The sequence below is a fragment of the Equus quagga genome, chromosome 6 (genome assembly GCF_021613505.1).
Source record: "Equus quagga isolate Etosha38 chromosome 6, UCLA_HA_Equagga_1.0, whole genome shotgun sequence".
Taxonomy (NCBI): domain Eukaryota; kingdom Metazoa; phylum Chordata; class Mammalia; order Perissodactyla; family Equidae; genus Equus; species Equus quagga.
The window spans coordinates 55422107-55446405 of record NC_060272.1 but is presented as its reverse complement, the minus strand read 5'-3'; the positions used below and the strand labels follow the sequence as shown (position 1 = coordinate 55446405).

General features: G+C 43.0%; 1 protein-coding gene across 10 annotated transcripts in view; it reads left to right on the top strand.

The window, feature by feature from the left end:
- Positions 1 to 24299, top strand: part of ENOX1 (ecto-NOX disulfide-thiol exchanger 1) — a 535380-nt gene that overhangs the window by 379962 nt on the left and 131119 nt on the right. For all 10 annotated transcript variants that reach the window (XM_046663943.1, XM_046663938.1, XM_046663939.1 and 7 more), the window contains 3 exons: positions 10377 to 10550; positions 11773 to 11979; positions 15534 to 15767. In XM_046663943.1, coding sequence (XP_046519899.1) covers positions 10377 to 10550; positions 11773 to 11979; positions 15534 to 15767 — 615 coding nt within the window. The remainder of the gene's footprint in view (positions 1 to 10376; positions 10551 to 11772; positions 11980 to 15533; positions 15768 to 24299) is intronic.

Genomic DNA, 24299 nt, shown 5'->3' with positions numbered 1-24299 from the left:
GTGATTTCTTTCATCCATTTATCAGATATTTAGGTAGTGCTATGCTCCAAGGACTGTGTTGGCCCGGAGATCAGGTGATGATTAAGTCAGCCAGTTGTCCTTGCCCACACAGTCTAGTAGAAAAATTAAATTAACGTTAGATTAGTCTGTGATTTAAAACCAACACGTGACTTGAAGTTTCCCTTTAGGAGCACTCACGATGTGTTTACTTTTATTTTTTATTTTATTTTATTTTTTATTTTTCCCAAAGCCTCCCGGTACATAGCTGTACATTCCTAGTTGTGGGTCCCTCCAGCTGTGGCATGGGGGATGCTGCCCCAGCATGGCCTGACAAGCGGTGCCATGTCCACACCCAGGATCCGAACCAGCGAAAACCTGGGCCACCGCAGCGGAGCGCGCGAACACAACCACTCAGCCAAGGGGCCAGCCCCTGATGTGTTTACTTTTAAAATAGGCTCTATTTTCTCCCCAAGTCCACAGCTATATGCTGATCTTATTGAAAGAGACCAACTCTGTATTGCCTCAACCCCTTCAAACAGTAAGTTTAAATTGAAACCTACATAAATTGTTTAAAATAATATGATATGAATGTTTTCTTTGAAGCTAAGTGTTGAATAAGTTTTCCTTTGTTCTTTTTAAATTTTTGAGATGTTACCTATCCCCCAGATGCCTTTGTAAACTGAAACCAATGTTGATAAATAAAATCAAATGGTTAGCCCCTGCATATTGCCTTGGAAAGATGCAGGTTTCAAAGGGAATATCCCCATAAAGGTATTCACATGCTGTGAAATACCACCTCTGCTGTCAAGACCACTGACTACAGGGGCTGGCCCCGTGGCTGAGTGGTTAAGTTCACGTGCTCCGCTGCAGGCGGCCCAGTGTTTCGTTAGTTCGAATCCTGGGCGCGGACATGGCACTGCTCATCAAACCACGCTGAGGCAGCGTCCCACATGCCACAACTAGAAGAACCCACAACGAAGAATACACAACTATGTACCGGGGGGCTTTGAGGAGAAAAAGGAAAAAATAAAAAAAAAATCTTTAAAAAAAAAAAAAAAGACCACTGACTACAGCAGGCTTTATATCCATATGATGCCAGGCTGTTACCCTGACTTCAAAAAAAAGAAACAGTTCTACAGAGTGAGAAGGCATTGAATGCCAGAAAGAAATGTGTTGACATAAAGTCTTTAGTCTTTCAACATATACTTGGAGTGTCCGCACTCCTTAGGAAGATAGATAAATAGATATGTAAAAATTAAAGAGTGCTTCTTATGTGGTTGACTGAATATTCAAAAATATTTCTCAAGATTCAGTGGTGTTTCGCGTCTACTTTCTGCTCCTGTGTCACGAGCCTATCAGATAGGACAAAGCAGAGAACACCAAGAGCCTATTCAGTCCTTTTTTCTATCATTATATAACAGTCCTGCTGTACAAAGTCACATAACATCATACAGAGAGAAAATTAATCATCAGCTAATAAGATAGGGATGTGAAAAGAAGTTTGAAAGAAGTAATTTAGAGGCCCCAATTAGGGTCTATTCTCATGGTCTCCCATGGGCATCACTGGCTGATCCCAGGTCCAGGGGTGTGAGAAGGGCACGGAGGGAGAGAGTGGAGGGGGAGAAGGGCAGGAGAGGAGGGAGGAAGATAGAAAGCTACAGCTTCTGGTCACACAAAGAGGCTTTTGCAATGCTCCAGATGAGAGCTAATGAGAACCTAAATAGCAAGGGCAACAAAAAAGATGATGATGTAGAAAACCTTTCAAAGGTGGGTCTGTCTGAAAGGTTTTGGCACGTTACTGAATGTGGTTGCCTATGGAGGTTTTAAACTAGGAACTAAGGGGAAAGGGGAGTACCATTAAAAGAAATAGGCAAACTCTGACGTTCCTTATTCTGCTCCAGGGTGTCTAATAGGAGTGGAGTAGGATAGATGCCCTGGATGTGGTAGATGGATTGCTGAGGAGTACATTCAGACAAGAAGTAGAAACCAGTGAGAAGGCACCAGTAGGCCACGGGGCAGGGAAAATAACTTAGCTTGAGCTTCCCACACAAGGAATGAAGAGTAACTCCACCATGTGCAATGAGACTTAGCAATGGCCCTCAAAACTGGAACTCAACAACAAAGGGTTCAGAAGAAGTAAACGTTAGGGGGAAGGAGTCTAGGTGAATTTGTCTAAGAGGATCTTCCCTCCTTCCGTGGCTGAGTCTGACCTGCAAGAAGAAATCTTCTGGTGAGTTAGAAGGGGCTGGAACTTACAGAAAGAGTTGTCCTGCCATTGTATAGATGTTGAGGGCCAGTGAAGGAAAATCCAAGACAGGAGGAGAACCTAAAAGGGCAGATTTTAGAAAATTCCATGGAAAATGCAAAATCTTTTATTTTGTTTTAAAATGTCAACCTCAAAGTTGCATAATGGCATCCTGCAGAGACAAGACATGTGTGTTTTAGTTGAATGAGGTCATTTGATGTGTGTCAACTCCATGATGGACTGCCAAAAAGACTCGTTGTGATGAGATGATGGGAAGCTTTCAGCACAGGCCTGGCACAAAGCAAGCATTCAAACATGACCATTTATTTTAATCATAATTTACCAAGTCAGCAAAAAATAGTTCAGAATTAAGAAAGGTAGAGAGCACTGTTATATAGGTCAGATTCCATCTGGCCTACTTCTGGGGATAACCCTAGACCTCAGAAGAGGTGGGTTTTAGAGGACAGTCATGTGTGGGAGGACTAAGAGAAGCGGGGTGCTGAGGCCAGATGAGAGAGGACTCAGGTATTTCTGTGAGCTTTCTTCATGGGTGTGACCAGTCATGGTAGGAAAGAGAATTAGCCCTATTACAGTACCCAGAAGTGCAGAATAAGAACAATGGATCTAACGACAGGATGTCAGGTCCTGAAGCAACACTTGAGGGGTCAATTTCTCCTTGTGAAAACCATCAGAAAATGGAATGGGCCATCTTGGGAGGCAGTGAATGTACTGTCATTAGACATGTCCTAAGGAAGGCAGGATGGAGAGATGTTGGGGAACTCAGATGCACGATGATGAGGCAGCAGGATTCTCGATTCTAATTCCAGCTCCACTCTTAGCTAGCTTTGTCACTTTGGACAGTCACTTAACCTCTCTGGGCCTCAGTTTTCTCATCTCTGAATCAAGAGGGTAGGACTAGGAAATGCCCAAGTCTCTCTCAGCTTTGAAATTTAATGAGCTTTGGTGAGGTCCAGTGTCCTTTGCTTCCTTGTCAAAGTGAGCCCCTCCACACGTCCCTGGCATGTACCCGCATGGCTTTTATGCCTCAGCTGTGAGGTGCATTGTGTCTGAAGAGTGTGTTTCAGCAGGTCCAGGAAACACAGGGCGGCTTGCTTTGAGTGTGACAGCTCAGGCCTCTGTACAGAAACTGCTCTGGCATCGAATTCAAATCGCCAGGCCCCCCGTGTGAGTGGATTCCACAGAACCTTTGATAGGCTTTTCCCTCCTGCTCACCCAAGAAACATTTGCTTTTGCAGTGCATGCTCCGTGTGCAGGTTGCTGGAAAGATCTGACAGACTTCTTTTAGCAGTCAGTTATTCTCTGCACCAGTTTTGGTCAGAAGTTTTGAAATTCTCTTCACTTGGTGTCGTGTCATATTTTCAAACATGGACACAAACCTCCTCACTCGAGTCAACAGTACTTAAAATAGCTGTTGACAGCCGCATTCCTCCATCCTGCCAGCATTACATCCCCAGTCAAAGAAGACAGAGGGTTTTATTGATGGAATGAGGTCTGTGTTTATAACGTGTGCGCAGCAGGGCTGCAGGAGCTCGCTTTGGATGTACATCTTGGGTTTAAATGGAAAACATACCTCTCCACCTTTGGATCTCTTTGGAAAGATCACAAAAGCATTTTCAATTTTACTTTCTTGAAGATTCTACTTGTAGGCATTCACTTATCTTATAAAGTATGCTATTATGTTAATTTATAATCCGTGTGGTTGATTTGTTCTCAACAAATAAGTAGCAGTCTTCAAAGTTTGCTTTTTCACAAGGGGAAAACCTAAGAGCCACTCTGTCTCCAGGGGACTGGTTTTGAACATTTCTTCTAAGAGAAGATTTAGAAATATCTTTGTATTTTTGATCCCAAGAAGTATATTTCGGGAATAGCTTTTTTACATGCCTTTTGCATATATAGAAGCCATTCTTTTTGAGAGTCAGGTGGCTGACCTGACGGCTGTCACCCCCTCCAGCACACTATGCCCCCGACTTAGTTTCCTGGGGTTGCCATAGCAAAGTACCACAAACTGGGGTCACTTAAAACAGAAACGTGTTTCCTCCCAGTTTTGGAGGTGAGAAGTCCGAAATCAAGGGCCGTGCTCTCTCTGAAGGGTTTGAGGCAGAGTCTGTTTCTCTCAGTTTCTGGTTTTCATCAGCAATCCTTGGTGTTCTTGGCTTGCAGCTGCGTCACTCCTGTCACTGCCGCCATCACCACACGGCCCTCTGTGTGTCTGTCTGTGTCTCTTCTCATCTTCGTATAAGGACACAGTCCTATTAGACAGGGCCCACCCTCATCAAGTATGACCTCATCTTAACCTGATTACATCCGCAAAGACCCTGTTTCTAAATAAAGTCACATTCGCAGGTACCAGGGGCGAAAGGACGTCAACACATCTTTTCAGGCAGGCATAATTCAAACCGTAACACCCCCACCCCAGACTAGTTTTGATGCCCCCATCTCTGTGTTTCCATAGCACCTCTTATTTAAATGTCTCACAACAGTTGTCATGGTGTACTGTCATTTTGTTTCATTGGTTCTGCCACTAGACTATCACTTCCTTGAAGGAAGGACTCATATCTTATAATGTCTTTGCAGGCAAAGTACCCACAAAACATTCAACACCTCATAGGAACTCAAACGTTCGTCAAATCAAACGCTTCATCATTGTCACCATGATCCTTTATGTGCATACAATATTAACAATATATTTACATAAGGTTACAAAAATATTATTATATGTAAAAAAAATTTATGAATGTATCTAACCGCTGCCATTTGTTGTATATTTACCATGTGATGGACATCATGTTAAACACTTTGGGCTTTTTTTATCCCATTTAATCCTCACAAGAATATTAAAACTTAAATGTGATTATCCCCATTTTACAGATATTATAAATGAGGCTTATTAGAAAGATTAGTTAAATTTTCTGAAGTCACACAGCCGGTGCATGAGAGACCCAGGCCCTGATCACAGGTATATTTGATTCCAGACTTGGGCTCTTAAAGCTTGGATATCCTGCTTTCACACGGATTGTCCTCGCTGATGCTCCCACTTTGTGGAGGTGGTACAACTGGCATTCTTACTCACTTCCACCTGGTGAGGATACTGACGCCCAGAGAGGTTAAGGAACCAGTCAGGCTGATGGTCACCCAGCTGTGCTCAGATCTTTTTATACTTCATGATCAGCTTTTTCAAAACTACTTGTTTGTATTGATCACAAAATGATTTTTAAGGATATTAGAGAAAAGGAGGACATGGAATGAAAAAAGCATTACTTTAATAGTCCATGAAAAAGCATTACTTTAATAGTCCATGATCTTAACTGGAATTATAGAAGAGCAGGGCTTGTCAATTGCAATGGGGAACTATTGTGAGAAACAGTCTCTCCATCCTAAATTTCCAGTAAACAGGATGTCCTCGAGTATCACGTGGTTTGTCTGTCAGTGACGGTAGATCATATTTTGAGTCAATAATTCTTCTGGAGAAAAGAGAGGAGCTACCGCTTGTTTTCAGAGCCCCTCCAGCCTGTCTCTCTGCCCTGTCCAAGTCCCGGCCCTTGGCCCCCACACACTTGGCATCTCCCTGGACTTGAGGTCCTATCTGGGTCTCAGGTAGGAGGAAGGGCTCCCTGGAGCCCTGCTTTCTGAGACTCAGCATCCAGCTGGGCTTAATGCTGGTCAGGCTCTGACCTGTGCCCTAGGGACTGCTAACTGGGGTATCTGCCTTCTTTCACAAGCCGCAGGCCTCGGTTCTAGTGTCTGGATCCAGTCTTGCTTCTCCAGCCTGAGTCCCAGCCTAGGTAACCTGCCTGATTGCCTTGTATTTCCCAACCCGTGACCCCATAGTATTGTCACTAAATCCCTGTTCCCCCTGGACCAGGGGGGTTCAGGCCCTGTGACCTGCGGATGGAGTTCCCCGACAAAGCTGGTCTGCCTGGTCTTGTGTTTGTCGGCTGCTAATGATCTCTACCCGGGACTGGATCTATAATGCTACCATTGGGCCTGATGACCACCTCTTTTCTCTTATTATTCTCTTGGAACACTATGTCCTGTTCCGGGCTGGATTTGTTCCTGGCACGGACAGCTCACTTCTGTCCCCTCAGCTCCAGCACGGCCCAGCATCCACGTCCCACCTAACCTAGTCGTGTCCAGCCTTGACTGGAGACAGGACGCTACTGCCTTTCTTTCAAATGAGATCTATTTCTCACCTCAAATGGGAGACTCTTTGCTGAGGCATTGACTGGAAAGGGCAGAAAAGGGGCAAGCCACTGCGAGGGGCAGCGGACAAAGAGAAAAGGAGGGATGGCAGGCAGCACATCCGGAGGCCTGTCTCCGGTCAAGGCTGGACATAACTAGGTTAGGCGGGGCGTGGACCTGGGCTGTGCTGCAGCTGAGGGGACAGAGGTGAGCTGTCCGTGCCGCCACAGCCGGGGCCTCTGGCCTGGCGGAGTGCACATCTGACCTTCAGTGGCTGCCATCCCTGTGAGAATGAAGTCAAAATATACTAGCTCAAACCACAAGATCCCTCCTAATCTGATCTGAGTCCTGCTGCGGCTCAGTACGTTGCAGCCACACTGTCGCACACTCACCATGCTGTAGCTGTGGACCATTGTTTGGAACTCCCAGGCCTGTCGGGCTCTCCCCGGCAGGGCCCTTCCTGGACCGCTCTCCCAGCCTCCTGAGTCTCAGTTCACATTCTCAACTCTTCCGCTGAGTTTGGTGCCAACCTTGATGGTCTCAAACCCTGTGATTTCCCAAGTGGGGAACATGTGATGGTTACCGGTAACTCCAGATATTGGCAATAATGTGTGCCCTGTAATTGTGGAATGAATGAGTGAGTGAATGAAAGAAACTGCCGTGCCTCTCAAATCCTGAACACAAAACCCCAGCCCGCCCTCTGAAAAATGCCCTAGAGTCTAATTGATAAAACTCTTAACTACGTGTGAATCAGTAAACAGGATTTTTGTTTCTGTTTTTGTCCTGTCCATTGGGAAAAGAGAACTAAAAAGAAACGTTTGCTGAGTCCTGGCCTTGCCGCTTCTGTGTCTGTGGTCAGCGATAGACAGAGGAGCCGGACAGGGCTGCGGGCTTTGAAATAAATAACCCTTCCTCTATTTTAAGTACAGTTTTTAAAAAGAAAGTTCTACTATATACTTAATTGGATTCTTTCTTGCTGCAATTTAAACCTCTTCCTTTTTTCCCTGAGTGGAATTAGAACTCATTATCTCTGAAGTTCACAGGGGCACCTTTTCTAAGTAAGACAAGGAACTGACTCTTAGAGCGTACGTTCTCTCCTCACCTTTGTCTTCCTGTGAACGTGTCTCTCTCAGACTTTCCAGAATTGTGCATTTGCTTTAACGAGTTAGTACATAATACATTCCTGTGCTTTTTGAGAAAACAATTTCCATCTGCTCATATATTGTTAAAAAGTAATGGGTTCTTACTTTCTTTTAAAAAAGTCTCATCCTTCCCTACTTCCCTCTCTCGAATACTGAAGCTCAGATCCTGTGAGCTCCCACATAATTTAAGTGTTAATTCCTTCCTCAGCTCTTGTCAAGCTACTGCACACACCATACAGGTTCCATTAAACCTCATAGTCTGTGCATGCTGATGTCTCAGAAAAAGCAAAGTAGCTCTTGCTGGATATTAAAATATCTTGCTCAAGAGTAGCGTCTTTCATCCCCATTTCTGAAGACGTATTTATTTATTTGGCCTTCAAAAAGAAAACAGAAGTCTGTCACAACTAAAGAGAATGCAAGCGCTGAGCTCTTCATTTCATTTGCGGAGACCATCTGGTTCTGATAATTCACAGGGCTCGCGTGTCAGGGTTTGCCGTCCTGAGCAGTTTCAGTCTTAAATCACCCTGTGTTGGCAAACAATAGTGAGGGCCGGGCCAGGAAAGAAACAGACGGATCTTATGGACGAAATGAGATTAAATAAAGGCATAAGCATGCCAATATTCCCATTGCCAATATTCCTATTTCTAATATATTTACCTTGGAAGCCACTATGTTATTTCAATGATGATGACATTGAAAACCATTCTATTCTGGAACTTCTCTTTTAGAGTTGGCATCTGAATCAGAGGGCTACATCTTGATTTTTTTTTTTAAGAGTAAATTTTTAGTAGTGGCATGTATTAGGTGAATGATCAAGTTGGGTCATTCTAGGTGGAAACTTTGAAGTAGTCAAAAGAGATGAGTTTAAATATGGAGCCAGGGACCCAGGCCCTAGTTCTGACTCTCATTTGTTTGCTTTGTGATGTTGGAAATTTCACTGCACTGCTTTAAGCCTCAATTTCTTTATCTGTAAAATGGGAATAAGACCTGTGAAACTTGATGGGGATTTCAAATGAATAAGCAAAGTTTGAGTCTTGTCTTTGTTGCTTCTAAACTTTTATGTCTTTTGTATATCACTTCGTTTTGAGCAACATCAGAACAGAATCCTGGAGTCCTAGAATGCTAGTGGTCCAAGAGATTATCCTGTCAGAAATCTCATGTTACAGACGAGGAAACTGAGAACCATAATGACTAGAAGAAGTACCTCGAATGTGAAGGTCACTACTTTAACACAGAATGCTTCTTTGGCATTTACATTTAGGGGTATTTTAAAAAAAAAAAAAAAGACCCAAACCAAAAATAACCCCTGATTTTATTGAAGTCACACTGCTACGCTATCAAATTAAATGGATTTCCTAATAAATGGGACAGCAGTCCTCTTGGGCTCATAGATCAGGATCACTCTGCATATTCTGTTTAACCCAGAGGAGGAGTGGAAATATCCAGGGTAGCTGGAGGGAAGCTGTAATAAACCTTCTCCCAGAAAGGGAAAGTTTATGCTGGTCCTTCAGTATCCTCTGGAGTGTCTTTGTAAACAAAGAGTGTAGTTGTCATTTCATCTGCCTCTGGGCTTATCTGATGTTTCAGCACAGGAGAGTAAGGAGTGAGGCCACGCAGGGGGCCAAAGGTGGGCTAGACATGAGAACCACAAAGGAGAGGGGGCAGGAAGGAAGAATGGAATAATCCAGGATGAGGAGGGAGAAAAAGATAGGAGAGGAAGAGAAAAGAAGAGAAGGAAGTTTCACCCTTGAGGACTGTAGGAAGGGTCACCATGACTATTCCTGGTGGCATCTGTGCTGCTACTGTTTGTCTTCCTGGGAACATTATCACACCACCAGTGTGAGTATCTGTTTCTTGTAAACAGACAAACTCTCAGGAGAGGGGTTCCCCTTTGCAGCTACTCTTAGAAACTCAATACAGTATTTTGTAACAATCCCTGCTCTTACAAAGGTCTTATTTAAGAAAAAAAAAATCCCTGTACATCACCTTTGTAATTACTTCTTCATTATCACACTAAAAATAAGTCAGTGTTTATATTGGAAAAATCCATCCTTTTTGCCCCCTTCCATTTTTTATACAGGCATAAATTTGTTTTTCACACAAGACATGAAGATTTCAGAAGGGTGGGTCAATTATTTGTCAGTTGAACTATAGGAAAAATGTGTGATTATCCAATCGAACTCAGAAGCGTATATAGCTAATTTTGTGCCTACATGTATCTAACCCAGCCATAGTAATTATAATCACTCTTTGTTTTTTATTTCCTGGGGGAGATAGGTTAGGTTGGACCTGAATGCATCATTATAAAGTATGCACATATAAATTGAACTTTCCTAAATCTAGGTCATTTGGGTAAGAAGGCTCTTTTGATAAAACCAAGTTGACAATTAGATTCACCGGGCACTTCAACATTAAATGATATTCTTCCCACATTCTGGGTCATAAGGCAGTGTAAACAATACACCAATGTTAAGAAACACAAAATCGCATTCACAATAATAGCAAAGCTTCATGGTGCATGATTTTACACTTTCATATGCTGTGTTCTGTTCTGCCGTGTTAATATTTTAAGTAATATAATTTCCTTTTTTCATAGTTTTAAGTTCATCTTTCATTTTCTCTTTACCTTTCTTGAAGAGCTTATTATAATGCTACATCTTATGCCAGGAGAAAATCCTAAAAAATAAAAAGCATAAAGGCAAATAATCTTTGCAGGAATGCAGCAAAAACAACAACGAAAATTGATTTAAGATCCTCCAGCAAAAATGTTTATCTTGTGTTCTTTACAGACTCAATCTGTGTACCAGGCTTTGATCCAGGCCTCAACATGATGACTGGAATCACCCCCATTAACCCAATGATACCAGGCCTGGGGCTGGTACCACCCCCACCGCCAACAGAAGTGGCTGTCGTCAAAGAAATAATCCACTGCAAAAGTTGTACCCTTTTTCCTCAAAATCCAAGTAAGTGATGCGTTGAGAAATATTTGCTCATCAATTTAAATTTCTTTTTTAGTGTAGTATTGCATTCATGTTCAGATATGACTCAAAATTTTGCCACATAGATACACAGAGTGGGGATCCATTCTGCAGAAAGTCTCTATTTCTAGATTAGGACAAATATATGGGCATGTGTCCATGTGTCTGTCCAGGAGCTAAATTGATACCCTGAAGGCAGTATGTTTGAGGATGCATATCGAGCATTAAGAATGTTTTTGCGTGCAATGAAGCCTAGCATTTGCTGCAGAACATAGTGTGAAATACGTGAGCACTTCCATCCATCTTCACAAATGTGGGAGAAAAAACTCTGAAATGTGTTTTGCTAGATGGAAAATTGAATTAATTTGGCAGTTTGCAGTTTTGGGGGGAGCCTGCATCTCAGAGTTTCTGGACCAAATTGCATCTGCTTGAAGGAAACATACATTTGATGAAATAAATGGGCGAGAATTTTTTTTTCCATTTAGCCTCAGATACTACGCTTATGGGCTTAAATAGCTAGAATTTTTTTTTATTCATATTAATCAGTGTTGCCTTTTTTAAGTGGACTTTTCAGAAGATTGCTTTAGTAATCTACATATAAACTAGGTAAAATGTTGTGACAGTGTACATTTTATCTTTTTAGACAGCCTCCCCCAAATTTAATAGTTTGCTCATTTAAATGCGAATAATAATAATTTTTTTAAAAAAGTATTTCTTCCAGGCCCGGTGTTTCCCGGCCAAGTAAGTCGTGCGCGTGCTTCCATGTCTGCTCCCTGTGTCCCGCCTTACTGCGCCATTATCCCGCCATGAGACAAAGCAGATAGCAAGCCGAGGCTTTTCATCACGTTGTCATTTCATCGTGCTTTGTACTTTGTGAAGTGTTTTTCCCCTTTTTTCTGGGAAAAAAACACTTCTGCATTATGAAGGAGAAATGAAATTATGCTAACATTTGCTTTATCTTTGTTCGCGGACAAGCATAGCCACTGTGTGTAGAAATGAACAGAGACAGTAAAGAAAGGTTGGGAGGAGGAAGGGAGAGGAACTTAAAAAACAAGACAGCCCAGGATCAATGTAAGTTGGTATAGAAATCTATCATTACTCAGAACGAAGAAAGTTACTCTGCAAGTCTGGCTTTTGCCGGGTGAACCTGAAAAAAACAGCGCAGAGAAATAAAAGGCCAAACCTTCTGTTTTGTTGTGATTATTAGATCTTCCACCTCCTTCCACAAGAGAACGACCTCCTGGGTGTAAGACTGTGTTTGTCGGAGGATTACCAGAAAATGCTACTGAGGAAATTATTCAAGAAGTCTTTGAGCAGTGCGGTGATATTACAGCGATTCGGAAAAGCAAGAAGAATTTTTGTCACATTCGCTTTGCAGAGGAATTCATGGTTGATAAAGCCATTTACCTTTCTGGTACTTTGCATTACATAAGGGGTTTTCCAGGCATTTTGTTATGTTTTGTGATGTTAATATGAGCTTGTTCCCCTTTCCCTTAATGCACAATAAAGTCCTCACAGTTTGGGGCTAGAAGAGGAGGAATTCTGCCTTTTTCCTTGCCTGCCAGAAGCTCTCTGTTAAGTCTGTGAATGTACCTCACCACAGGAACGGTCCCCCACCACCCCGTCTTTAGGAATTCCATCGTTTCTAATTAATGTTCTCAAGTGCTTATTAGATGAAAAGCAATATTATGAATACTGAGGACCATTATTATTATTGGATGTGATTCTCTGGGGGGATAAAGTACTCTCTCAGCATAATTTCAGTTTTTCAAAATTGGTTCACTTTCTAGACACCAGGGTACCAAATCAAGGTCAGTTGCTCACAGAAAATAGTTGGTGGGCCCTAGGGGAAGGCCCAAATCATTGCCCAGTTGCGAGTGCATTTAGCTTGGTTAAGCCCGCCCCATGATCCCTGCTTCTTTGGTGCCAGTTTATATGGGAAACTTTTACAGATGTTGAAATTAGACCTAATGCCGCCTTCCACTCTGTGGGTGTTGAAGCAAGTGTATGGAGTCTGTCAACAATGCCTTTGCCAAATCTAAGAATTGTGGGGCCGGTATTGATAACGTGGCTTCAGAAGGACGTATTTTTATATTTGACTCATTGCCATTCCCTCACACTCTCCATCTGCATATTTCAGTCTGTCACTCAGAGCACCACCTCCCTATTCCTGAGGCAAAGCTAATGGGGGGAGGTGAGAAGAGAACAGGAAAAAAACCACACACAGCTGAATATTACTGCCAGGTTTACTTCATCTCTGCAGGTGGCCCCTATTGCCATGAAATTCTCTTGCAAACCCCAGCAGCCTTGGGGTTATTCCAGCCCCGCACAGACCTTCCTGAACTAGTGATATGGAGAACTTTAAAACCGTTATTCTGATAAAACCTTACAAAGTGGAAAAAAAAAATCTGAAAGCATTCCAAAATGGAGATGGAAGACAAAACATAGACTGAAAATATTTTACAGCACACTAACAGCTCTGTTTTACTTTTCACGTATTCTTTGCTATAGCATCAGAGCAATCTATTAGACAATGGAGGATTCTGTCGAGCGCATGCACTGGGTTTCACATGCCCTGGGCAAGACAACCTCTCTCTGAGCCTCTTTCATCTGCAAAATCGAGACAGTAACAGTACTACCTCTTAGGGTTGTTATGAGGAATAAATCAAAATAATGGATACTAAGTGCTTAGCAGGGCGCCTGCAACATAGGAGCCATTCAGTAAATGGTTGTTTTTAACACCAGTATCCGGATGATGATAAAGAAGGGCTGATTCTTGTTTCTCAGGAACCCTGTCTGGGAACTTGGGTTCCAAGCACAGCTCTCCCAATCAAACTATTACTTTACCTGCCCCACCCCCCCATTAAATGAGAGGATTAGACTAGATCATAGGTGCTTTTCAACACTGACATAATACGATGCTTAAACCCAATCAGAAACCCCATAAGACACTGCCAAAGACAAAGAGGCCCAAATTTAGGCACCTGAAAGGTATTCCTTTATTTATGACTTGATGCTTTGCTTTTCCCAGCTTGGGCCCTTGTCCTGCTTCTCAGCGGGGCCCTGACTGTTCCCCGGTTTGCCCCATTGTGACAGGAGGAACCCACAGCCAAAGCCTCACCTCCGGCCTCCCTGCCCTTGGGGCACAGGAGTCTCCTGGCTCCGCCTCAGCTGCCCCGCAGAGGCTGCAGCATCAGTCCAGGGAAGATCTGAAAGGCTGATTAATTGGAGGGGCAGGATGGAAGGAAGGCTGCCCCTCCTGCTTGCGAGCTTCTGCGAGCCTGAGCCCAGCTGGAAGGCCTGTCTAATTTTAGGGCCGTTCGAATTTGAAGGCCGAGCTAATTTTAGACTCAGCCTCATCAGGGTCTCTTTTAAGGCCTTAATGATGATGTTTTGGTGAAAGAGAGGGTGCTTTTTGGAACCAGAGATGTCTGAAAAGCGATGCTCCGGACATGAGCAGGGGAAAGTTGCCTGGCCAGTTGGGACAGCTGGCCAGTCTCAGGCCATCCTGCCTGCTCAGCTGTTATGTATATATCATTGTGCCTGCTGACTTGTTAAGTTTCCATGGCCCACAACCAAGATACACTCTGCTTTAGCATTAATTCTGCTCATCTGTGATCAGATGTTGGTGTTTTTTGTAGGTATTATATCTTACCATTTTTAGATACCACCGATGAAAGCTAGGAGGGAGAAGGGCATACCAGGAATCAGATGTGAGCTCTGTTTCATATTTGTAACTTTTCAAAGGTGTGAAGTGCCCTGCTGGGGAAAAGCCAGCCTCAACAGGGATTTTTCAGCTGAGTTTCAACCCCAAATACCAAGATAATCCATTGAAATCTACCACGAGATCTTGAACATCAGTGCAGTGCAACCTAGCATTTCACAGTGGGTTCTTCTTTGCAAAGTCCCTGCACAGCGAAAGTGCTTATTTTTGCTCTCTCCTCCGGCCACCCCTGACAGCCGTGGTCCCGCTGGGACCTGAATTTATGTTTTCAAAATCTGAGTACCCCAAACTGAAGAGCAACCTCAAAGCTGAGTCTTCCTCATTTGAAGTTAGGCTCACTGGCTGGTTTTGGTTCTGTTTGTGTTGATTTCTCAGATCAAGTTTCTCTTCATAATCTTTCTATGTTGGGTAGCTCATAGTAAATCCCCCAAAGATTTCCAGGCCCGTTTTTGGTCTAGCTCTGGGCTCTCGCATGCACTCCCGCGGCCTTCAAAGATTGTGTGGACAATTTGTGCTGTGCTGCATGCCAGATGAGGTGCCGCCGGGCTGTGAGGAAGGCAGAGGCGAGGCCACTTGATTGAAGGTAAAATATTCTCCTGCGTGCCCTAGAGGATAAGTGGAAATAAAACAGCATTGCAAAATTGCCTCGGTAATTGTGGCTTTAGCAGCTGCCGAGAGAGAATTGAGCAGCAGCGTTTTCTAGGGGAATGAAGTGATAGCCTGTGACTGAGGTGTGGTGGAATTTGCTTTGTAGATCTTTTTAAATAACATAGATACTCTTTATTTACTCCTACTCCACCTCTTTCTAAAAAGAATTTGAGAGCTTATGCAATAGAGTTACAGCAAATTGAAAATATAATATCAAGGCCATAAAAAAGGGGGAAAAATGCTACATGCCAAATTTGTTTCTGAGCTTCCTGGAAGCCAGAGGGAAGAAGGAGTTGTGGTAAGTACCTTGGTTCTTGAGATCATCCTCCGTAACACTGGCTTGAAGACTGGCAGGTGACCCTGTGAGACACCTCCCAGAGGTGTGTTTATCCCCAAATTTATAAGAGGCTTAACGTGGCAGAGCTTCCAGGTTCCGGGGGAAGATAACTGCTTCCCACCTCCCATGGGGAGGGTGTCTTTTGTAAGGGCACAGAAATAAGTGAGAGCTCCCTGCTAGTGCACCCCGGGGGCCTGGACCAAACTGCACCCTTGTCATTGTTGCACTGTGATGTGACCTGACTTTCCATTGGTTTCAGGTTACCGGATGCGATTGGGGTCTAGCACGGACAAAAAGGATTCAGGCCGCCTTCACGTGGACTTTGCCCAGGCCAGGGACGACTTCTACGAGTGGGAATGCAAGCAGAGGATGCGCGCCCGCGAGGAGCGGCACCGGCGCAAGCTGGAGGAGGATCGGCTGCGGCCGCCCTCGCCGCCAGCCATAATGCACTACTCGGAGCACGAGGCCGCCCTGCTGGCCGAGAAGCTGAAAGGTATGAGGCCGTTCACGCTCGCTGTCGTTCCTCAGCGTTAGCCAGTGCTCACTAAAAGAAAAACGCAGTGATCCCAAAGCGCAGAAACCCCATGTGTTTTTGTTGTCCCTTCATGTGCTGATTTCATGTGAACTGGGTCACCTGGAAGCAGGAGACACCTGGATTTCCACATGTTGGTTGGAACACAGCCCTGCCCCTTTCCAGTGCTTTCACGTGTGTTCTCATGAATAAGTGAGTAGTGTAATCAACAAAACTCATGGAAGGAGGGGCACGAGAGTCATCAGCGCCAGCCCCAAAGCAGGCTACTAGCTTCTGACTTGTGTTGATTGACTGGGCCAGTGTCTACTCCTGTGGTTGGGCAGGTCCTGGGGTTTCTCCGGCTCTGTAGAGTTTGCACCTGTGGTGGACCCTCCACCTCCCTTGAAGCACATCCGAAACGGAGGTGGGGTCTGTGGAGGATAGAAGAGAAATGTAGACTAGGATCCCTGTCTTTAGAGATGAAATTGAAGGACACTCCTAACACCTACAGGATAATTAGGAAGAAGAGCACATATATTTCTTTTCTTTAAATGTTTGCTGTGCTCCTCTTCCGGTGTTTGATGCTGTGGGAGAGAAAGACATGGACGCTTTAGAATCTGCCTATCATTTAGTACAGAGGATTGGGGAGGGACCAGATTTCGAAGTTAGGATGATGTGTGTGAACTCTGTTCCATTGTTGATCAAAGTTGTGTGACCTAAACAGCATCTGTGCATTTTACAGGCAAATGATGGTCAGACCCTCCTCAGGCCATTGGACATGCCAGGTTTTAATGACAGAACATAGGTCACGGTCACTGGCCACATGTAGGTGTCTACAAGTAAATGACTAACTGTAATACAGAGCCAATGACCTGATTGTCAACCAACATGTGAGCAACATGCTTTGGGAACTCAGAGACAAGTGCGAATAATGTTGAGGAAGTTCTCAAGAAAGTCTTCACAGAGAAGGCAGAATTTGAACTTTGCAGGATAAGCGAGATTTTTCCCTCAGGAGAAGAAGGGGTCTAAAGAATTCCTAGTCAGAAGCTGGAGCCCTGGGAATAATGACACATGTAATAAATAGATATAACTAAGTAAATAAAACAAAGGCATGGGGGAGAAAGGCAAGTCACCTGCTCCGTCAAACACGCACACTGCATGAAAGCTTATAGAGCAAGGTGAAGCTGGAAAAGCAGTCTGGGGCCAGTTGGTGGAGCCCTGAAGGCTGACACTGGATTTGGGTTTTATGCCATAAACAATGGGGAAGCCATTAAAGATTTCTTACAACAGGAGAGATGTGATTGATCCTTTGAGTATTTTAGAGCATAGCTTGTGTATTGATGGCAGTGTGTAAAGTGGATTGGATGTTTACACTGAAGAAAATATGTGAAAAGCTGCCCAAAACCTATTTTATGAAGATAGGAAGTTGACATTCTATTTCTTTAAAAAATAATTTTTTAAAAAAAGACTTCTTCTAGCCTTCATCCCCTGTCCAGGCCTTGGGAAGCCCTTATCAGCTGCAGTTGCCACTGAAATGTCCCATTTTAACCACAGAGTGCTTCTTGCCAATGTTTTTGGTGCATGTTCTGCTGCTCTGAAAAGGTGTGTCTTACAGATTTCAATACATACGCTGTAGCTGTCCCTTTAATAAAAAGCATATAAAATGCAAATGCAGGCATCATCTCACTTTTCCATTCAGGCTAGAAACCATAAGGAGTGGCCAGAATGAGAAAGAGCAACATCAACCAGGAGTGTTGATTTTGGAACAAATAATTTTTTTTAAAATACCCAGTACGTTGTGTAGTATCAGCCTGTGAGCTTCACAGACTACACCGTATTCAGTCATGTCCGCACCTAGAAGTGGTAAAGACTAACGCCTTGGTTCTGTGACCTCGTGGAGGGATTTCACAAAAGCTTGGCATCTACGGTATGTTCTTTTTAAGAAACCAGCACAGAAGTGCCGATACGTGTAAGAGGTACACACCATTGCCTTTCCTGTTAGAGGATAGCAGATGGGAATGTCAATTTGGTGAAGTAATTTGCAAGCCTTGCCATTTCAAAAATATATATTTATGTAGATGAGTATAATTTGCAGAATTTAGAAGCTGCACCTTTGCCAAGTACTGTGTGATCCCTTGAGGAGAGAACAGATTGGAAATTTTAATAGATGGCTGTTAGAGTAGAATGAACTAGCTGGGGATACATCTTAGGCAACAGTCAGGTAATATCAAGCTTGACAATTTCAACCCAAGCTCAGGGTTTGGAATATAAACAGCATTTAATTGCTTAGGAAATTGGCTGCCTCAGAGAGGAAATCCACTCCATGCTCCTTATAACGCTGCAAAGCCAGACAGGAGGAGCCAGGGAAACTGTTTCCCTGAAGATGATTTCATTGATGTGGAGATAAAAATGCAGTCGAGACCTAGTGAAGAAGACTGGGTGAGAAAGGAAATGGAGATGCAATGTGAAAATACCTAATTGGATTTGATTTTTTTTTCTCCCCTGAGAAATCTTGCTATCTTAGGTTTATTTTTTTTTTCCCATTTTACAATATACTTGTTTATTCTTAAATTTTCTTTTTGAAAATCAGCTTTATCCAGCAAAATCTATGCAAGCCAAGTCTTTATGATGGCCCACAAGGTTCCCATATCCTGCCCAGTGTTAAAACTATGCACGTAGTAGCTGCTCACTAAATTCATTTCTTTCTCTCTTCCTTAGCTGTTTGGATCTATGAGCATGGTGCGTTCCCAGCCAGTAGTGCTACCAGGCATGACCAGAGGTGTATGGAAATGATATGTGCTTGGCCATCATTCCTTTCACTCTACAAGTGTTTGTTGAGCTCTTTTTATATGCCTGGTACTGTGCTAAGCACTGGGAGGAAAGAAAACAGCATGCAAGCCCCTGCCTCAGAGAGTTTAGGTTTCTTGAGTGACAGAGGCAATTACAAAGCACTCTGTACATACTCACTATTATGCATGGGAAGAGCAGGGTGCTGTCTAGAAGAGACGCAACCAGCCAGGCAGTGGTGGGTTGAGGGAGAGGGGATCATCTGGGACCAGGTAACCCCAATCAGCGGCCACTGGGCCATCTGAAGTCAGAGGAAACAATGAGTTGTAATTGTATAGTGTATAAGGCACTAGCGTGTCTGTTACGTTAATACCAATTCTAAAAAAGAAAATTAGCGGGCACCCTGCTGATTAAATAGACATTGTTCTGAGACAATTCAACTTAATGAAGACTGACTGGGAAGTAACTGCTCACAGACCCAAAGTTTATAGCATGGCTCTGAGAAAGTGAGAAGGAGCTCAATAACACCATAATTACACTTTATTGGAAACAGTAGCACCAGGCAGATGAGATAATGAATTTCAGTGTGTCTAACAGAGACCATCCACCCCTGGAGGAACCCTGTGTTTGGACTGTGGAAGGAAGAGATTGATTTCGACAGTGAGGAAAGATTATATCCTAATTCACTGGGGGTTTCTCCTGGCAAGAGCATTTAAAAGTTTTTGTGTACTTTTTACCCCCTTTGGAAAGCTTCACCTAATCTTTCATTATGTGATGAAATGAAGAGTTTCTCTCTGCATCAGGTGAAGTTTTGACAAAGCTTTGCAAGCATCGCCCTTGGGCTTCCCTGATGTGTCATTAGGAATTCAGCCCTCCTGGGATCAGCATCCCTAATTTCTGGAGGACTAGGCTCCGATTTGCATACAGAACTGCCCCTGTCAGCCTGCCAGAGGGGGAAAGGGTGGAGGTGGCGCCAGCATTTTGCTGAGATGGTTGTCAATATTTATAGTGCCAAGAAAGTAAAAATCAATAATGCTACGAGCCAAGTGGAAGTTCCATTAGCTAAAAGCCAGGCTGCCTTTCTTAGGGCAAAGGAAATATGAAGCACAGGAGCTCACGTGGGAACCGCTTCCTTGGGCATTTCTGACCTTCACAGAGGCAAGGTAGGCCATTCCAGCTGGAAGCATTTTGCTTGACCCCAAAGCAGAAATAATCAGTGCATTTTCATATTGCTTCCCTTAATTTCTCATCTTTTACAGGTACTCAATAGTTGGGAAGTCTGTGTGTGTGTGGCGGGGGGAGATAGAGGGGCGCATTAACCATTCGTATAGCCTTTTAGCCTTTTATGCTATCCATGATTTGGAGGATAAGTAAGGTACCAGCCATTTTGATGCTTAACTGAGCAGCCAGAAAATGAAGATTTGTTTAGGGGTGTCCACTGTTTAGGGACACACAGTGAAACTTTGGGAATGTGGCAGTAGCAATGCTTTGGCCATCCTGGAATTCCCATTCTTCTTGGGTCAACATGTTATTGTACAATGTGAGCTATTTCCAGCTATCATAGAAGCCAGAAATCAGTGACACACCATTCACTATGTGTGCATGCACATGTGTGCATGTCCCTATTTCTTTGGAAAGAAAAGTGTTGTAGAATGCCTTCCTTTTTGTTTTTCTCATTCTCAAGACATTTTGTTCGAACATGGAATCTTCCCTCCTGTTGTTCCTTTATTGACTCAGCCATCAATAAGGGTCCTACAGCCCACCTAAGTTTTTATATTCACTGTCCATGGCCTGAATTTTAACCACCTATTGTTCTGAAATTCAAAGCCAAATCTTCCTCTGCACACAAAGGGGAAGAAAAAACTACTTACCAATTTGCTTCCTTTTCCCCTTCATTATCTACACATCATTTTGGTTAAAGTCCCCCACCTGCCGAGTCCTGGGCTCCGTGCCACACCCTGGGGTTTCAGATGGGACTGCAGCATGGCTCTGCCTTTGATGAGCTTGCAGTTCAAGGGCTGCTGAAGGATACTATGGCAGCGAAATCATGACCATCTTACAAATAAAAAATAAACATGCCAATGATTTTAACTCACTAATGAATGGGGAAATCAGTAAGTTAAAACTGGTTCAAAACAGAATTTGCTTTATAAAGATTTATGTTTCCTACTGGACAGAAATTCATTTGGATTTCTATGGAGAAGAATTATTTGCATTGTTATCAGTTTTTCACAATTTATGCTCTATCCCTACAGAGTCGTAAAATAACCTAGTCCAAGACAATCAAAGGTTCACACCCCTGTAGGATCAGATCATCCCAGCAGGGGCTGGAAAGGGTCCTCTAGTCCATGTCCAGCATTCCATCGAAAGGATCTGTGGTAATCTCTATGCCCATTTCCAAGCCTTCAACCTTTTTTTTCACATTTTCTTCCCTCGGATAGGGATGACAGATGTTTAAGCAGCTATTCTTTAAATGGGGGAGGGGTTTTAGGGTCAGGGCTTCACAAAGCTCCTAAGAATCACATCAGATCCTTTTAATAGTCTCCACTATCTCAGGTTTCCATTTCTGCTTTTCATTCTCTCTTAACTTAGACGAGCTTCTAACCTGCTCTCCTGGCTTTCCTTGAGTGATTTCTTCCAGTACTTCTCAAACTTTAATGTGCATATGAATCACCTGGAAGAGGATGCAGATTGTGAGTCAAGAAGCCTGAGTAAGGGCGAGTCTGCCTTTTCAACAAGCTCCCAAATGAGGTTCATGCTTGTGGTCTTTGAATAGCAAAGATTTATCCCATACGCAGTTTTTTTAATGTCTACCATATGCCAGGTGCTCAATAAACGTGGAAGAGAAGGGAAGGGAGGGAGGTTGACAATGTCAAGGTAACCAGAAATGAAATGAGATGGGTATGGATTCAGGTAGTAATAGATAATAATTAGAATCTTATTTATTCTTCACAAAGCTAAAAACGGTTATTAACTTCCCAGAATTGAAAATGCTTTCAAAAAGATTGAGTCATTTGATAAGCTGGTTAGCGCTTTGCTGCAGAAGACTTTGCTTCTGTGTGGTTATCTGACATTACTCTTAACTTTTTTTGCCAATGGCAGTGACCTCAGAGGCCTGACAGATAACAGGACCAGGGAGCTTAAGTGCCATGAGAACATTTATCTCTGGCAAACAATGTGAAAATACTCTTTCACATGGGACTTAAATGTTTATTTATCAACTGATGTTTCCCAACTTTTGACCATGAATCTGTGGCTTTCTAGTACTAATCACTGCGAATCTTCTAGAAATAAAGTGTGATGAAATATACTCTACGAAGAGAAAATCTCAGAGTGACCAGAAGATTGGAATATGTTTTGGAAGTGTCAAAATTCAACTGAATAAATTTTAAGCATCTTATTGGTTTTATTCAACAATTCGTGAATCGGGCAGCATCCCGTCTAGCAGAGAGAAAGCAGCTCTGAGGAGCTGCACACAATGAAAGACTTTTATAGGCAGAAGGGAGCAGGACAAGGAAGTTGTACTAGCAAAAAGTGGATCGGTTGTGGCAAGGTCACTTCCCTTTAGGGGACTGCAGGGGTCTGTCAGGTAGACGATCTCACTAGTGCTGACCAGGTGATTCCTGATTGACTGGTTTAAGATTCTGTTTCTGGGAGAGCTGAAACTGTAATTAAGTATCAGTTTGGTGTTGGGGGGCTTAGCGTAAGTGCCTATTTTGGATCTTGTTTTTAACAGAAGTTTTATTCTCATGTTAGCCCCTCAAAACTGGAGACGGATCCATAAACCAGTAATTACTGTACAGAGTGACCAATACTTTAATAGCAGGATATGCAGGGAATTGTGGAAACATAGCAAAGGGACACCCAATTCATTTTAGGGTTCCAGGAAAGCTTCCTTGATGAAAGGCACCTCTGCTGAGTCCGAAGGGAAGAATAACAGACAGCTGGACCAGGAATGTGCAGGCCCCTAGGATGAGTGCATAGCCAGTGCTCAGGCAGGGAGGCTTGGCCATGCTGTTTAACAGAGAAGAGGATGAGAAAGGAATGGGGGATGGATTGAAGGGCAAAACGCAAATCAAGGGAGGCCGTGGAGCAGACATTTGCGGTAACCCAGATGTGACATTGTGAGGACCCTGATTAGAAACCATTGAGCAGTTTTTAATGAGAAAATGGTCTATATTCATTCCATAATATGCCAATTTTCCCAGTTCTTTCTGTGGGAAAAGCACATCTGCACATTCTAATTTCTAAACTGCACCCATGTTCAGAGTTAGGCCTAAGCATGTTCACAGAAAGTATCTGGAATTTTTATAAGTGCATCTTTGATGTGATTTTTATGAGCAGTGTTAATTTCTTTCCACATGAATAGCTTTAATAATGCTGCAATCTAAATCCTGTTTAAATTAGTTTATATTGTTTTCTGTTTTCTCAGTTGATCTTTCTACTGAATACAAAATTGAATTTACAGTTGGATATTGAAAATGACCGCTCCCAATTCACTCCTGTAGCCATTCAGAGAGAGTTACTGGCCTAGTGTTAATTAATATAAAGTTACTTCTTACATGGCAACAGATATTGACTACACTTACCAGTCATGCCTTAACTGATGTTCTTTACGTTTAAATTGAGTGTCAATACATCGATCATGCATTGGCTTGCCAGTTTCATAAAGTTCGGAAATGAGGATGAAATTGGGAGTTTTTAAAACTATATAAAGTTATGTGCTGCCTAATGATGTTTTGGTCTCTGACAGACCACACATACAATGGTGGTCCCATAAGATTAGTACCACACAGCCTAGGTGTATGGTAGGCTATACCATCTAGGTTTGTGAGTACACTCTGTGATGATCCCACAATGACAAAATTGCCTAACGACGAGTTTCTCAGAATGCATCCCCGTTGTTAAGCGACGCATGACTACTTCTTTTAAACTAATGGAATTCTGCCTATTTCTTGTTGAAATGTCTTTTGCCTACTTACTTTTTAAATTGTATATATATTTTTTAAAGATTGAAACCTGAGCTAACATCTGTTGCCAATCTTCTTTTTTAAGTTCTTCTCCCCACAGCCCCCCAGTACATAGTTGTATATTCTGGTTGTGAGTGCTTCTGGTTGTGCCATGTGGGACACCGCTCCAGCATAGCCCTGACAAGCGGTGCCATGTCTGTACCCAGCATCCAAACTGGTAAAACTCTGGGCCATGGAAGTGGAGCACATGAACTTAACCACTCAGCCATGGGACTGGCCCCTAAATTATATGTTTTTAATTGCTTAATCCTAAATATGCTGTTTCTGTTTCTGAAAACTATCAATTAACTATAATCTGCTGGTGAACTTATACTCTAAGTCTAGGAGTGAAGAACAATAAAATTTGATTTTTAGATCATTTGAACAAACATACACTTTAAAAATTTAAGCACTTTTTTCTGACAGTAAATTAGGATATTTATGAACTGAGTGACCTCAAGCGAGAGAAGGAAAAACTACTGGTATGCAAGGGGAAGAAAGCTGAGACAGCATTGCTCTCTCTTCTCCTCGTAAGCTCTATGACAAAAACATTGAGGATTTTTCTTTGTGTTATGTAGAGATGAAAGTCACAGCAAAGGGGAAAAATGGTACATGAAGTCAGTGTTTTCTTTTTTGTTGTTGTTATTTTTTAAAAGGAAAAAAAGGATTTCTTATAAGCGTTAGGTTTATTTCTGCTGTCTTTTCGGAGGTCCATTCT